This window comes from Microtus ochrogaster, chromosome 24 (genome assembly GCF_000317375.1).
Source record: "Microtus ochrogaster isolate Prairie Vole_2 chromosome 24, MicOch1.0, whole genome shotgun sequence".
NCBI lineage: Eukaryota > Metazoa > Chordata > Mammalia > Rodentia > Cricetidae > Microtus > Microtus ochrogaster.
The window spans coordinates 34,087,160-34,100,971 of NC_022024.1; the positions used below are offsets into that span (position 1 = coordinate 34,087,160).

The 13,812-nt window shown below is 49.6% G+C and overlaps 1 protein-coding gene across 1 annotated transcript in view; it reads right to left on the bottom strand.

Moving 5' to 3' along the window:
• LOC101990347 (tetratricopeptide repeat protein 41-like) overlaps positions 1-13,812 on the bottom strand; it is a 44,610-nt gene that overhangs the window by 14,653 nt on the left and 16,145 nt on the right. Inside the window, 6 exon segments of the mRNA XM_005358223.2 lie at positions 1,926-2,065; positions 3,176-3,354; positions 5,254-5,452; positions 7,387-7,626; positions 9,708-10,149; positions 11,287-11,489. Of these exon segments, the coding sequence (XP_005358280.1) occupies positions 1,926-2,065; positions 3,176-3,354; positions 5,254-5,452; positions 7,387-7,626; positions 9,708-10,149; positions 11,287-11,489 (1,403 nt within the window).

Sequence of the window (13,812 nt, forward strand, 5' to 3'; positions counted from 1 at the left end):
GATAAGGATTACGCATGGAAATTTATTAACTTGATCTGGACCTTGGAGTCGTCCATTAACTATAAGTGATATTTTGTATCTTGTTCTGTTTAGTGATTATGATGTTATTTGTTCTGTTTGTGATTGATTCTTTGAACCCACTGTCCAGGAAATGTAACACCTGATTGCTTTTGTGCCTTCTTGTGCCAGGTGATTATGATAATTGGTTCTTTGTAACTGCTTCACTGAACACATCTTTTAAGAATTGTAATACCTGTTCTTGTATAAAACCCTTGTTTGAGAGCTGCAAAATGCAGTCAGGTTCAAACTGCCTCTGTGTTTGTTTCTGTGTCACCACCGAATCCTTACCCACCTAGTCTTTGAGAAACCACGTCCCACAAGACCCCATACCCGGCTGGGTGGTCAGTGGCACTCAACTTCAGGAAGCCTGGGATGTAACCCGCTTCCACACAGGCACCGGTTACTCCAGCAGAGGCGGGGCAGCTCCTGCGACGTCACAGTCATGCTGTTCATCATTTCCCTCTTCCTTTGTTTAAAGACTGTTCTATTTACTTATGTTTATGTGAATCGTCTGTGTGAAATACGGCATATATGCACGAGTGCCCATGGAAGCTAGAAGGAGTGTCGGATCCCCTGGAACTAGAGCCACAAGACTTGGGTGCTGGGAACCAAACCCCAGTCCTCTGAAAGAGCAATGAGCACTCTTATCTACTGAGCCATTTCTCCAGCCCCTCCGTTTAAAAGGTAATCTTATTGTCAGGCATAGAGGCGCACGCCTTTACTCCCATCACTTGGGAGGCAGAGGCAGGCGCATCTCTGTGAATCCAAGGCTGGCCTGGTCTATATGGTGACTTCTGAGACAGCTAGGACGCCAGAGAGAGACCTTGTCTCAAAATAACAAACCAAAAAAAATTGTATTATATTTGCGTGTATGTGCGCACATGACAATGCATGCACGTGTGTACACCAAGACATACATGGGTGGTCAGAGGGCCGCTTGCCTTGCAGGAGACAGTTCTCCCTTCCATATGAGAGTCCCGGGGACTGAACTCAAGTCATCAGGCTTGGCTGCAAGAGCCTTTACCCACTGAGCCATCTCACTGGCCGCAGCCTCTTCTTTCAAATTTCAAATTAACGCTGCTTTCACTCATCTCCCTCTCTCAGGCTTCCCCTAAAGGCAGACGACGCTAAGCTCCTTCTGCAGGACCTGCCTCTGGCTTCAGTCTGCACGTCTGTCACACACTACAGCCTTCTCCGAGGCTGCTGTACAACCTGTCCTTCTGCTGGGTTCATTTCCTGCCCACATACACAGGCCTACCCTAGATCGAGCTTGACCTGAACCTCCTTCTCTTCTAACTTTTTATCTTCCTCCCTGAAGCTTCTCAGACGGGCCCCAGTGTGTGCAGCCTCCCCACGTCGTTCTGAAAACTTGCCTCGTCCTGCAGTCCCTCCCGTGCCCTTGCCATGAGAGGCTATCACAGACACTCACTTGCCAGACCAGGGGCATCTGTTATCAGTCCTGATCTCCATGTCACTTTACAGGGGACGTTATGAGTGCCTCTTTCATTACATTCAGTAAAGCCAAAAGTTCATGGTTCAGAATAAACAAAATCCAGAAACAATCAGACTTCCCCCCATGTCTCCTGGAAAGCGACAAGTCTCAGGCCACTGTGAATTCTATTTCCTCCCAGAGTGACACCTGTCTGCGGGGGTGGGGGGGGGGGGGGTGGCATTCTCGAAGGATTCCTGTTTAGTGGATGCACAGCTGAGGTAGGGTGGAAACTGTAGCCTCCTCCTTGGTGAACAAACCCGCAGACTCTCCCCTATGTGGACAGTGCGTTACAAAGTTATAAAGAAACAAAGCTGGATGGTTCTGGAAAGCCCGCCAAAGGGATGAAGCCGGAGGGAGCTAATGCTCACTCTACCTGCAGTAGCATGTCCTCCACGCTCAGGAACAGCTTCTCCGCCTCACCGACCTTGCCCATGAGCTTCAGGAAGCTCCCGATGAAGAGTATCATCCTGCATTTGTCGGCCACAGTCACCTGGGAGAGGTTGCATTCCAGGACTAGAAAAGGGAGACAAGCAAATCTGGCTGAAGAGCCCTGGGAAGGAACAAACCCCCTGTGCCTAGTCAGGGCTCCACAGTTGCGTCTCTCGTGACTTTTTTGGGGGGTGGGGGCTGATTTGTTTTTGTTTGTGACAATTTCTTTTGGGCTTTTGGGGACGACATCTCACTCTGTAGCCCAGGGGAGCTTTGAAGTCACAGTTCCCTACCTTTGCCTCCAAACTGCTGTGATTGTAGACACATACCAGCCTATCTGGCTTCAAGACACCAGCAGATTTTATTACGAATATTGGCAAATACTTTAAATGATGCCATAAATGTCTACAATGGATTGTACAACCTTGCATAAACGTGAAAACCTAAACAATCACACAGCTCTGTGGTAGTCAGAATGTAATTGGCCCCCATAAACTCACAGGTAGTGAGAACTGGCCCTGTCCCTCACAGGAGAGCTGGCCCCACACTCAGGAGAGAAGGCCCTATCTGTAGGCACGGACATGGGAGGGGGAAGGCTGGCCCTGATGGCATAGGTGTAGACCAGCTGGCTCTGCCCCTTGCCTGAGGGGGCGGTCCCAGCAGACAGGACTGATCAAATCACCTACCACCCAGACCCACATTCAGGGCTTTGAGTTTGTGCATCCCAACATCTACCCCACTGTGACCTGCCCGAGTGTGTGGAGGGGCTGGTCCTGCGGAACCAAAGCTGCAGGATCTTCCTGACTAGGGCAACAGCCGGATATCAGATAGGAATTTCGGTGAGGGTCCAGTATTGATGGACCCAATAGTTGTGTTGCTGGTGTGCCTGAGAGCGTGGGTCAGCTGCACCTGAGAGCGTGGATCCACTCACTGCACTGTGGCTGGTGTACCTGAGAGCGTGGGTCAGAACCACTATTGCTAGCGTACCTGAGGGCATGGTCAGCTGCACTGTTGCTAGCGTATCTGAGGGCATGGGTCAGCTGCACTGTTGCTAGCGTACCTGAGAGCGTGGGTCCACTGCACTGTGGCTGGTGTACCTGAGGGCGTGGGTCAGCTGCACCTGAGAGCATGCGTCAGAAGCACCATTGCTAGGGTACCTGAAAGCGTGGGTCACCTGCACTGTTGCTAGCGTACCTGAGAGCATGGGTCGCTTCTTTATTCTCTGGTACTGTTCTGCTTCTATCTTGGCAACGGAGAGCAGGAAAGCCTCAGACACGTCACAGCCGGCTTCCAGCAGCACATCCCAGTAGTGGACAAGGTGTAGTCTGGTCCACAAACTCGGGTTGTGGATTTTCGATATGAAATCTGTGATGCTTGTGACACACATGATCATTTTAGAACTCATCCTTGAGGGAGCTATTCTTTACTTCCCATCTTTCACTAGCCTAGCCATAACCTCTCCCCAACCCCAGCAGGATCTCAAGTATTCCAGACCAAGAAGGGCACTGAACTTCTGAACTTCCTGCCTCAATCTCCCAAATGCTGGGATTACATATATGTGCCACCATGCCCAGTTTAAGTAGCCAAACACCGGACTCTGTGTATGACAGGAGTCCTAGCTGGGCAAACACTACCAATTTGTTGGTGGAGGCTGTTCGTTTGTTTCCTGACCACCCAGACCCGAAATAATCACACCAAACCATATTAATTACAACACTTCTTGGCCTATTAGCTCAGGTTTCTTTTTTGTTTGTTTGTTTGTTTGTTTTTCAAGACAGGGTTTCTCTGTAGCTTTAGAGGCTATCCTGGAACTAGCTCTTGTAGAGATTCACCTACCTCTGCCTCCCGAGTGCTGGTATTAAAGGCGTGCGCCACCACCGCCCAGCTAGCTCAGGTTTCTTATTGGCTAGCTCTTATATCTTGAATTAACCCATCTCTATTAATCTGTGCATCACCATAAGGTCATGGCCTACTGGCAAGGTTCCAAAGGCATCTGTCTCCTGCAGCAGCTACATGGCTTTTCACTAACTCCGCCTTCTTTCTCCCAGCATTCAGTTTAGTCACCCAGCTCTGTTCTGCCCCACCACAGGCCCAAAGTAGTTTCTTTATTAACCAATGATAATAAGACATATTCACAGCATACAGAGGGGAATCCCACATCACCAACTGAGCTCTATCCCATGACACACAAGCATCTGTGTATGTGTGTGTGTGCACATGCGTGTGTGTGTGTGTGCATGCATGTGTGTGTGTACCACAAAGTTTAATTAGGGTTGCTTGCATAAGCACAAGTGGTAGGAGCATGGGCACCTTATCAATGACAATACCACTGGAAAAAAAATGACATCCCTCCCCCACAACCATTGACTGACAAAAGCCTGAGGGAAGACAGAGACCACCCACCATCCCCCCAAATTTATGAAGAAATGTTGATGGTTCCAATCTTGTACAGATAACCACAGGTGCAGTGAGTGTTTAAGTACAATGGCTACATCATGCCCAGATATGTTCTGTCTACCCACGTCCCCGTCCTTGGCCCTTACATCCTTTCTCCCCTCCCTCCCTTACTATCCCCAGAGCCTTGTAGGAGAGCCAGTCCCATCCGCATCTTGAAGCTTTGGCTGTCACCAGATAATTATGAGCCTTTTACTCTTCCGTAGTGAGAGTCAGTTCTCCCCAACTACCCTGGCTCTACTTCCCAGACGAGGGGGTGCCCCCAACTCCTCTGCTTGCAGTTTCACAGGAAGCATGGTCCCCCGAGTATGGGAACTGTCCGGCTCCACAATCTACCCCTCCCCCAATATGTGGAAAGTGAGAAGGGCTTAGTGCTGTGTCCTAATCGAGAGCTAGAACAGGGACAGAGGCCAGAGGCGGGTGAGACCTCAGTAAACTGAGTTAATGCATAAGGACACAGGAGGGAAGTTGGGAAAGAAAGGGACAAAGGACAGCCAAGAAAAGCAAGGACAAGAAGCCGGCCACCAGTATGGCCCGCCGGCCACCAGTATGGCCCGCCGGCCACCAGCATGGCCCGCCTTCGATCCTGTCCAGCTGTTGCCTTTGTCTCTATGGAAGGCCTGGAAGAACACACACGGAATAAAAGGAGGAGAAGGCGGTAGTGACGGACAGATCAAACAGAACATCCTGGGGGATCTACCCACCACGAGAGTGGATTCCACACGCAGGTCCCACACATGAAGAAATGAACGATTTGCACAGGGAAGCCATGTTGCTGAAGTGACGTCAACATCCCATCTGAAGCTAGCAGGACTTACCCTGGGCTGGTGACAAAGCTGCATAGGCCTTCCCAGGAGCCGCTCATCTTCATGTGCCACGGCAGCTCCTGGTACGCTCTCCAGAAGACGGTTTGCCGCTGGAAGTATCTTATCAAGACCTGGTGGAAGTGCGTCTTCTTGTGGTTTGCCGTGTTCTGGGGCACGTGTGTGCTGCTCTCTCTGACCGGAGTGGTTACACCTATTTCAAAACCAATTGCAGCCTCACAGTTCCGACTTTCTTAGTGTATGAAAACGCTATCGCAAAAAAATATGACAACTCTATGCTATAATTACGGGAGGAACAGTCAAGGCATCTCAGAGAGTAGCTTGTACAGGGCTGGGGAAATGACCCGGTAGGGAACTCTTGCTGAACAAACAGGAGGCCTGGCATTTGGATTCCCCGGAACCGTATAAGCACCAGGCAGATGTGAGGGCTCACCTGTAATCACAGCACTAGGGAGAAAGAGAAAGGGCAACCCTGGGGCAGCCTAGTTGGCCAGCTAGCTAAGTGAGCCAGGTCACAGCCAACACTGAAACAGGTACGATCATCCTACTGAGCACACTGCCCAGTGGTGTCAATTCTGATGCAGGTACCTGCAGAAGTGTTTCCTTCACACCCACGGGTTCCACTGAAAGGGCCCTTCAGCTTCTGTCCTGTCTCTGGTTTTCTATCTGCTAAGTCCTAACAGGCTGAGCCACCCAGAAACAAACCTCCCAAAAGTCCAGAGTTTTGCTTAATCAGGGTCTGGTGGTGTCTAGCCTTGAAAAATCAAAATACTGGAAGTGTTTTTACATTTTTTTCCTAGTCAATTTTCTTTTCTTTGGTTTTTCAACAGTTTTTCTTACAAGATGAATGGAACACACTAAATGGCACACCAAGCCCCACGTTGCCATAAAAACCATAGCCAAGAAGAATCCACCGTTAAACCTTCTGCATTTGACTGAAACAGTTTCCAAGATATCCACACATTTGGAGAGAGTTTGGGCCATTTCGTCAAAAGTGTACACCTATGTTCTGGTGACAATGAGGTGCTTATGAGACCCATGGAAGAAACAGAAGACCCCCCCCCTCGCTGCACGGTGAAGGCTTTTCTGTGGGGGGCATATTGAGAAAGTAAGGTAGGAAGTGGGAGAGAAAATAAATGGAGCAGATAATATTCTGAGTCCAGACCTGGAAGTGTTAAGCACAAAGGCTAAAATTACCAATATTTTGGGCTGGGGTGTAGCTCGTTGTAGAGTGTGCTCTTAACACACACGGGCTCTGGATCCAATGCCCGGCACACGTGAAAAGGATGAGGTTACGGGATGTTGCAGATAACACCGAATTCCGTTCGTTCTTTTTACATAATAGCCTCATGAGGAAGAGAAGACTAAGAATCCTCCGATGACAAAGGAAGCTACTTAAAAAACAGAGACCAGGGGACCGCTCTCCTCCATCTACACAGGGATGCGAAGGAAGGTCTGGCCTGTGCTTACACACTGTAGCACACTTCTCCTGGACAGACTTAGCCTCGAACACCTGAGACCTAGTGAGCCTCACACACTACACTGACAACAACTGCTAACCTCGGGGGCTTTGGAGAACAAAAGATCATTACGTCTGCCTTCGGACTGGGGGGGGGGGGGGGGAGGGGTGGGAGTGGGGGGGGGGGGGGCTGGAATTCTAATCCAGGTTGGGAAATGCCAGAGGAGAATCATCTCAAATGTTTCATGGCCACACAGTCATACAGTCCCAACCAGCAAAGGAACTGGAAAACTGTCATTCAAACGGCTGCCGTGGAGATTATAGAGGTAACAGATGTGACGCTATGCTTACGCGAGCTCCTATTTCCCTCAAGGTAAATATCGCCGTTATCCTTATTGTGCAAGTGAGAAACAGAGTTTAAAGGAGCTAAGCACATTGCATAAGATCTATCGGTTCTGTAAGATTCCAGAGTCATCACTTGTAATTAAAAAAATCATTTTTAGAAGGAGCTGAGAAGGACCCGGTCTGCTCCCTGAGGGAAACCCCTGGGGGGCTCAGTCATTGAAGTCAGATCTCCTTTACTTTCTGCAACTGGTGTCCTGCCTCTTTACCCAGTCAAATGCCCCCTCCCTCTGGCCCCAGCGCATTCTCACAGAGCGGCTCCTCACCCAGCAGCTTGTGCTCCACCGCACTCCGCAGGGACTGGTGCCAGAAGCAGAGGAGGCCGTTGGGTTTCTCCTGGATCCAGTGCTTGGAGGCATTGCGGAAGGCAGCCCAGTGCACCGCGGTCACTTTTTGGTGGTTCCTGTAGCCCAGCATGTCCAAAATCTGGAGCAGTTCATCCTCAGCCAGCCCGCAGTGTGAGATGCACAGCAAACACAGCGCGTCGGCCACCCAGCCACTCAACCCTGTGCAGCCGCAATGGTGGGGACAGAAGCACGGGAGAGCGTGAGTCAGTGAGGGTGGGGACCGCTCCCTCAACCAAGCAATGGCCCAGACTTACAAAGGAGTGAGCAAGTGACCAAAGTCACCCAGGAGGAGGTGCTGAGAGGGGATTTGAGCCCAGCCTACCTCCAGAGCCCATGGCATTACCCACGGTTCTCCGGGTCACAGCCAACACTGGGACAGGTACAATCATCCTACTGAGCGTACTGCCCAGTGGTGCCAATTCTGATGCAGGTACCTGTAGAAGTGTTTCCTTCACACCCACGGGTACCACCGAAGGGCCCTTCAGCTTCCGTCCTGTCTCTGGTTTTCTATCTGCCAGCTAGAGTAGAACCAGATCGCAAGAAACAAAGCACCATGATCCACTGCCTTCTGTAGACTGAAGGGACTCATACCACCTGCTGTCTCCGGGTAGAGGTGGGTCTGAAGCCCAGCTGATGAAGCTTCCCCTGACCTTGACTGAACTCAGCCAGGCTCTTCCTAGACCTGTGCTGGAGCTCCCCAGACCAGTCAGGATTGCTGGCCAGTGCGGTAAACTCGAAATCCATTCCTTGATAGAAATACAAACTGCAGAGCAGAGGATCGGGTGGGACAACAGAGCGCAGCGGTAATCAACGCATCCGGTACTCCTCATCCTCCTCTCCAAGCCCATTCCAGTCTGGGCTCCACGACGGAAGGGAAGACTGATGTAGTTGAAACAGCACGAGGAAAGCCCGTTTCAAACCAGACTTTACAGGCCTACTGCACAGACAAAGGCTGGAGAGGATAAAAAAAAAAAAAAAAACTTCCAAAGCCTGCTTGGGATTCTAGAATACGCTGTTTACCACAAACAATCGACTCACAAGATGAGCTAACAGTGCTACTGGCTTTTTTTCCCCACCTAGGAAGAAAGCTGTTGCAGAACTGAGAAAGATTTAGGGGAGAGATGATAGGAAGTCAGGACTCAAGAAGTCTGGTATGGGGGCACACACTTTTAGTCCTAGAACCTGGGAGGCAAAAGCAGGTGGAACTCTGTGAGCTGAAGTCCAGCCTGGTCTACATAGCAAGTTCCAGTCCAGCCAGATCTACGTACAGGGAGCTTGTCTCAGAAACGAAACAGAAGCAGGGTTGAGGCTCTCTGCGGTGAGGATGAGGGACTGTACCAGCAGGGGGCAGCAGAGACAGACTGACCAAGAAAAGACACTGAGCTCCTTGGAGAAGCCAAGGAGGGATACTCAAGTTCACCTGGGATGGTTTCCACAGCAGAAGACTGTGCAGGGGCAAAGACACCCGGGCACCAAGGTTCCATCCAAGGGAGGCACGGAACGTATTCGGATTCTTGCCAGACTTAAGAGGCCCCTTTGACTGGAGACGTGGAGAATATACCTGAACCACTGGAGCGGCTTGTACCAAAAGTACAAGCGTGGATCAAGAGAGCGGTTTATATCGAGCCCTGAAAAAATCGCAGATTTGTGTCTAATAAATACAGTCCTCTTTATGGTCAGCATGTACCTCTTTAGACAGAATCATCATATTTAGCCATATGAAGAAGAGTTAAATATGAATTTCAGATGAACTAATTTTTAGTAGAGATAAGCCCCCATGCAATATCTGGGACATATTTATTCTGAGAAGTGCTTGTCATTTTTCTAGAATCCAATAAGTGATCGAGTGCGTCCCATGCAATATCAGAGACATATTTCTATTCGTAATATTATTTTTAAAGATTTTATTTGTTATCGATATGAGTCTGCGTAAGTTTATGTGCACCATGCGAATGCAGGTGCCGGCAGAGGCCAGAAGGCATCGGGTCTCCAGGAAATGGAGTTACAGTAACTGTGAGCCACCTGAAGTGCATGCTGGGACCCAAACTCAGGTCCTCTGCTGAGCTCTTCTCTGGCCCCTGGAATACCACTCTTTTCTTTTTATATCCCCCCCCAAAATATTATTTGCTATTGATCTGAAATTCAAATCCAATAAGTCCTGTGTTTCCTCTGACAATTCCCTCTCAAGACCCTTCCCCTGAGCAAGCAGACTCCCAAAAAGATGTCCAAACTGCCCAAACCTTTTCCTGCAGCCACCATGTCTGAGTTTGCCTCGTTATGCTTCAGATTCCAACCATAATCTTCAACCCAGCGTTTCAGAATCAGCTCCCAGAGCTCCGGGATGGAAGCCACCTCCATGTACTCCCTCAGACACTGGAACTCGTTGCGGTAGATCCTGCACTCCTGCAGTTCGCTGGCGATGATCGTGAGCTTCAGGGGGGTCAGGTTCGGCTTCTTCCTCAGAATGGGTTTGCTCTGCCCAAAGCGTTCCTGGTCAGGCACAGAGAGATGCTGTCTGAAGATGCTGAATTTCGTGTCTTCGTCCCCCATGCCCGAGAACTCCACAGTCCGCACATCAGGGCGGGTGCACAGCGATTTGCAGGACAGACTGGAGGAGACGGTGCTCAGAATGAACTTGCAATGAGGAGGGAGCGAGCGTGGCAGCCACGAGAAGTCTTTCGCCTGTGGGAGACATTTGAAAACGTGAAAGACCTTAAAAGTACTTTGCTAGCTGGGCGGTGGTGGCGCACGCCTTTAATCCCAGCACTCAGGAGGCAGAGGCAGGCGGATTGCTGTGAGTTCGAGGCAGGCCTGGTCTACAGAGCTAGTTCCAGGACAGGAACCAAAAAGCTACAGAGAAACCCTGTCTCAAAAAATCAAAAAAAAAAAAAAAGTACTTTCCGATGGTTTTGACACCTAGAGAGGACGGAATACTGGGTGTGAGTACAGGGTAAGGGCTTCGTTACACCAAGAGTAACTCGGATATGAAACCATTTGGTAGTAAGAAATACAAATTCACACAGAATGAAACCGTATTTAACTGATACATCTATGCTGAATCAGTGCAAATCTGGACTCTTAAAAACAGGTTCCTACAAACAACTTAATATAATCTCAAACCTCTGAAGAATCACCCACAGTGATATCTAACAAAGGAATTCTAGCAAAAGGAAAATTGAACCTGCTTAGTAAAATAAGAAGACCCTGTTATGGTTTTTTTAAAAAAAAAAACAAACTTACTTTTTACAGTAGAACTATCACAAGTCAAACACCTAATATGATCTTTTCTTGATTATTGATCAATTTTTAATTACACTTTCATTTCTTTGTGTGCACAAGTGGAGGTGCAGGCAGGTGCCGTGACACATGTGTGGAGGTCAGAGGGCAGCTTTTGGGGTCAGCTCTCTCCTATCTGTGGACCCCAGGTATTCAGCTCAGGTTGTCAGCCACGGCAGCAGGCATCCTTCCCACTGGCTCCGTGCGTCTGGTTCAGATCCCACCACTTCGTTATCTCTGAGCCATAGACAACACCTAGCATCTCTTTCCCCTCTGTCCCACCGAGGATGATGAGTAGTCTCCTTCTGGATGTCTGTGCATACTACAGACCTTTGATTCTGAGACAAAAAGAGTATTTTGCTACATTTAAATCTGGTACCCCGTCCATGGTAAATGCCAGGTAAATATATGTCTAATAAAATACCAGGCAATATTTAAAATCAGTAGTGGATAGACCTAGGAGCACAACACAATAGAAACATATTAAATATAATAATCAGGAACTTTTTTCATAAAGGAAGTGTAATTTTTAAGAGCTGTTACCTTCTGACCCGAAATCCCATAAATGCCGATCAACTCCTCAATCCCATCGAGGACGAGCACGCATGGCTTCAAGCTGATGGAGGCTAGGAACACTTCTACAAGAAGCGAAAAGACCAAGACATTTGAGTCTTCGTTAAGGAAGTCCATTTCAATCTGGGGACCTACAACACAGAAATTTCAGATCAGGTGAGAACGTTCCAGTCACGGCTAGGGTGTGCTGATGGGCTGGGGGGAAGAGAGGCTGGGGGGTGAGTGCTGCTCACAGCTGTGCGGTGGACACTTGCAGGGGCGTGCTCGGCTGGCTTCCTCGAGGCATTCAGGCCAGAGCGGTTGGTGGGATTGGTCACCAGGTGTCTCCAGTACATTTTCAGGATTTCATATGAAAACACTATGTATGGTGTTTGCGCGTGCGTGGGGGGGAGGGGTGCGTGCGTGCGTGCGTGCGTGCGTGTGTGTGTGTGTGTGTGTGTGTGTGTGTGTGTGGCTGGAGGCCAGGGGTAAGTGTCTGGTGTTGTCCTCAATTACTCTCCACCTCAGTTTGTGAGACAGGGTCTCTCTCTGAAACTGAAGCTCACTGCTGTCGCACCAGCTAACCCGTGAGCTCCACAGACCCCTCCTATCTCCACCTTCCCAGGAGTCCAAAGTTTGATACAAAACCGTCACAATGAAGGAAAGCTCCAAGCAGAAGACGTTCTAGTAGACATAACTATTTTTTCTTAAAGTTATGTTAAAGATGATAAAGATGGCTAGTAATAAATTATGTTAAAGATAAAGATAGAAATTGATCCTAGATATTTCCCTTTGTTTGGAAAGACCCAATCTGTCTCTCTGAAAGGTCTGATTTAAATGTTAATATCTCAAATTAAAATTTTAATTTAATTTAAATAGTTTAAATTCCCATTTAATGACTTAGCAGTAGGCAGACTTGGTCGCCCTCTGTGTGTACACATGCTCGTGTGTGTGTGTGTGTGTGTGTGTGTGTGTGTGTTCACATGTGTAGAGGCCATCATTCAACACAGGTTTGCCAGGAATCTTCTATGCCTGTGCCAGGCACTAGGTATATCAATGGCCAATAAAATAGACGTGGCCTCTAAACCCACGGGGCTTGCAGAGGGAGACAAACACTAAAACAAACAATACTGGGACCTTCGTAAGTCACCTGGGGGATGAAGAAGGGGAAGTCCCATCCACGGGAAACATCATCACGAGCGGCTGGGACTACATTGGCTGTCAGTCAGCGAGAGCCGTGAACAGAGGCTTAAAGAATGAGAAAGAGTTCACCAGCAGAGGAAATCGAGAGAAGAGAATGAACACAGCGATGGGTCTGCGCCAAAGAAAGCAAACTTGTGGAGCAGAGGGCAGGAAGCCAAGGAAGTGATCTTGGCTCAGGGCACAAAGCCCATCACCAAGCTGAGGCTGTCTGCCCATTTATCCATCAGCTCATGGGCAGGTTCTCCTGACAGCCGAGCAAATACTAGCGAAGATCAAGATCTTCCAAAAGACTGAGACTTTCCTTCGCTGCCTCTCAGAGGCCATGCAGGGCAGCACTGAGGACAAAGAGTTTCAGAGTCAACCAGAGTCCCAGCTTCGATTCTGCCCACGTGTCGCTTGGTGATGCTGCCACTCTGAGCCCTGGTCTCCTTGTCAGGATGCTAACACTAGCTAAGGGCCTAGAACAAGGTGCTGATGAAGCCCTTAACCCTTCAATCTGTAGAACTCGCCTTTTGGGACTGCCACCCGATATTATGGGACGTGGTGGAGAGGAATTGCATCAAGAACAAAGCTTGAGAAGGGACGCCAGCTGCCAGCGGGGGGGGGGGGGGGGGGGCGCGACGGGAGGACAGGATATCAAGAGAGCCGGATGGTGGCCGTTCTCCTCCACCACATACTTTGTCCTGGCAGACCCAAGCTGGGGCCAGAAAAGCAGAAACAGGTCACACATAGCATGTGTTGTCCCAGAGAGGAAGGGTCCCTGCTCACATCTCCCTGAGAAATGCTTGCAGATGCGGAGAACAGAGGTGGGTCGCAGGAAACCCGGCCGAAGTGGCTGAACCTGCAGGGTGCGCTTACGTTCTCTCAGCCGCACGTCTGAGCGCTGCGCCCACGCGCACCTCGGAAACCAGCTGAGCTGTGAAGCGCAGACAGCCCTGAAAACGCCGCCGCTCAGCCTCGACCCTAATCAAGCTGCAGTGGCAACGGGGCAGACTCCTAGAGCAGCCTCTCTGCGCCTGTACCTAGAAAGGGGAGGGGAGTGGGGGGTGCGTGTATCGCATCCCTTAATTGTGCACTCCACTGCTTCTTTCTCCAACCCAGGGAGGAATGCTAATCCTACTAACCAAAAACCACAGCAGCAAAATAATAGTAGCAGCAGCGTGCCGGGTACCATTGTCAATCTTCACACACCTTTCCACTCGCACGCAGCTTTAGGGGGTAGGTTTACAGGTGAGAAACTGGGAAAAGAGCTTGAGTAAACAGTAAACTACTCAGGCTCGCTCAGGCTCAGCCGGTGGGTCAAGTCCAAAGTTT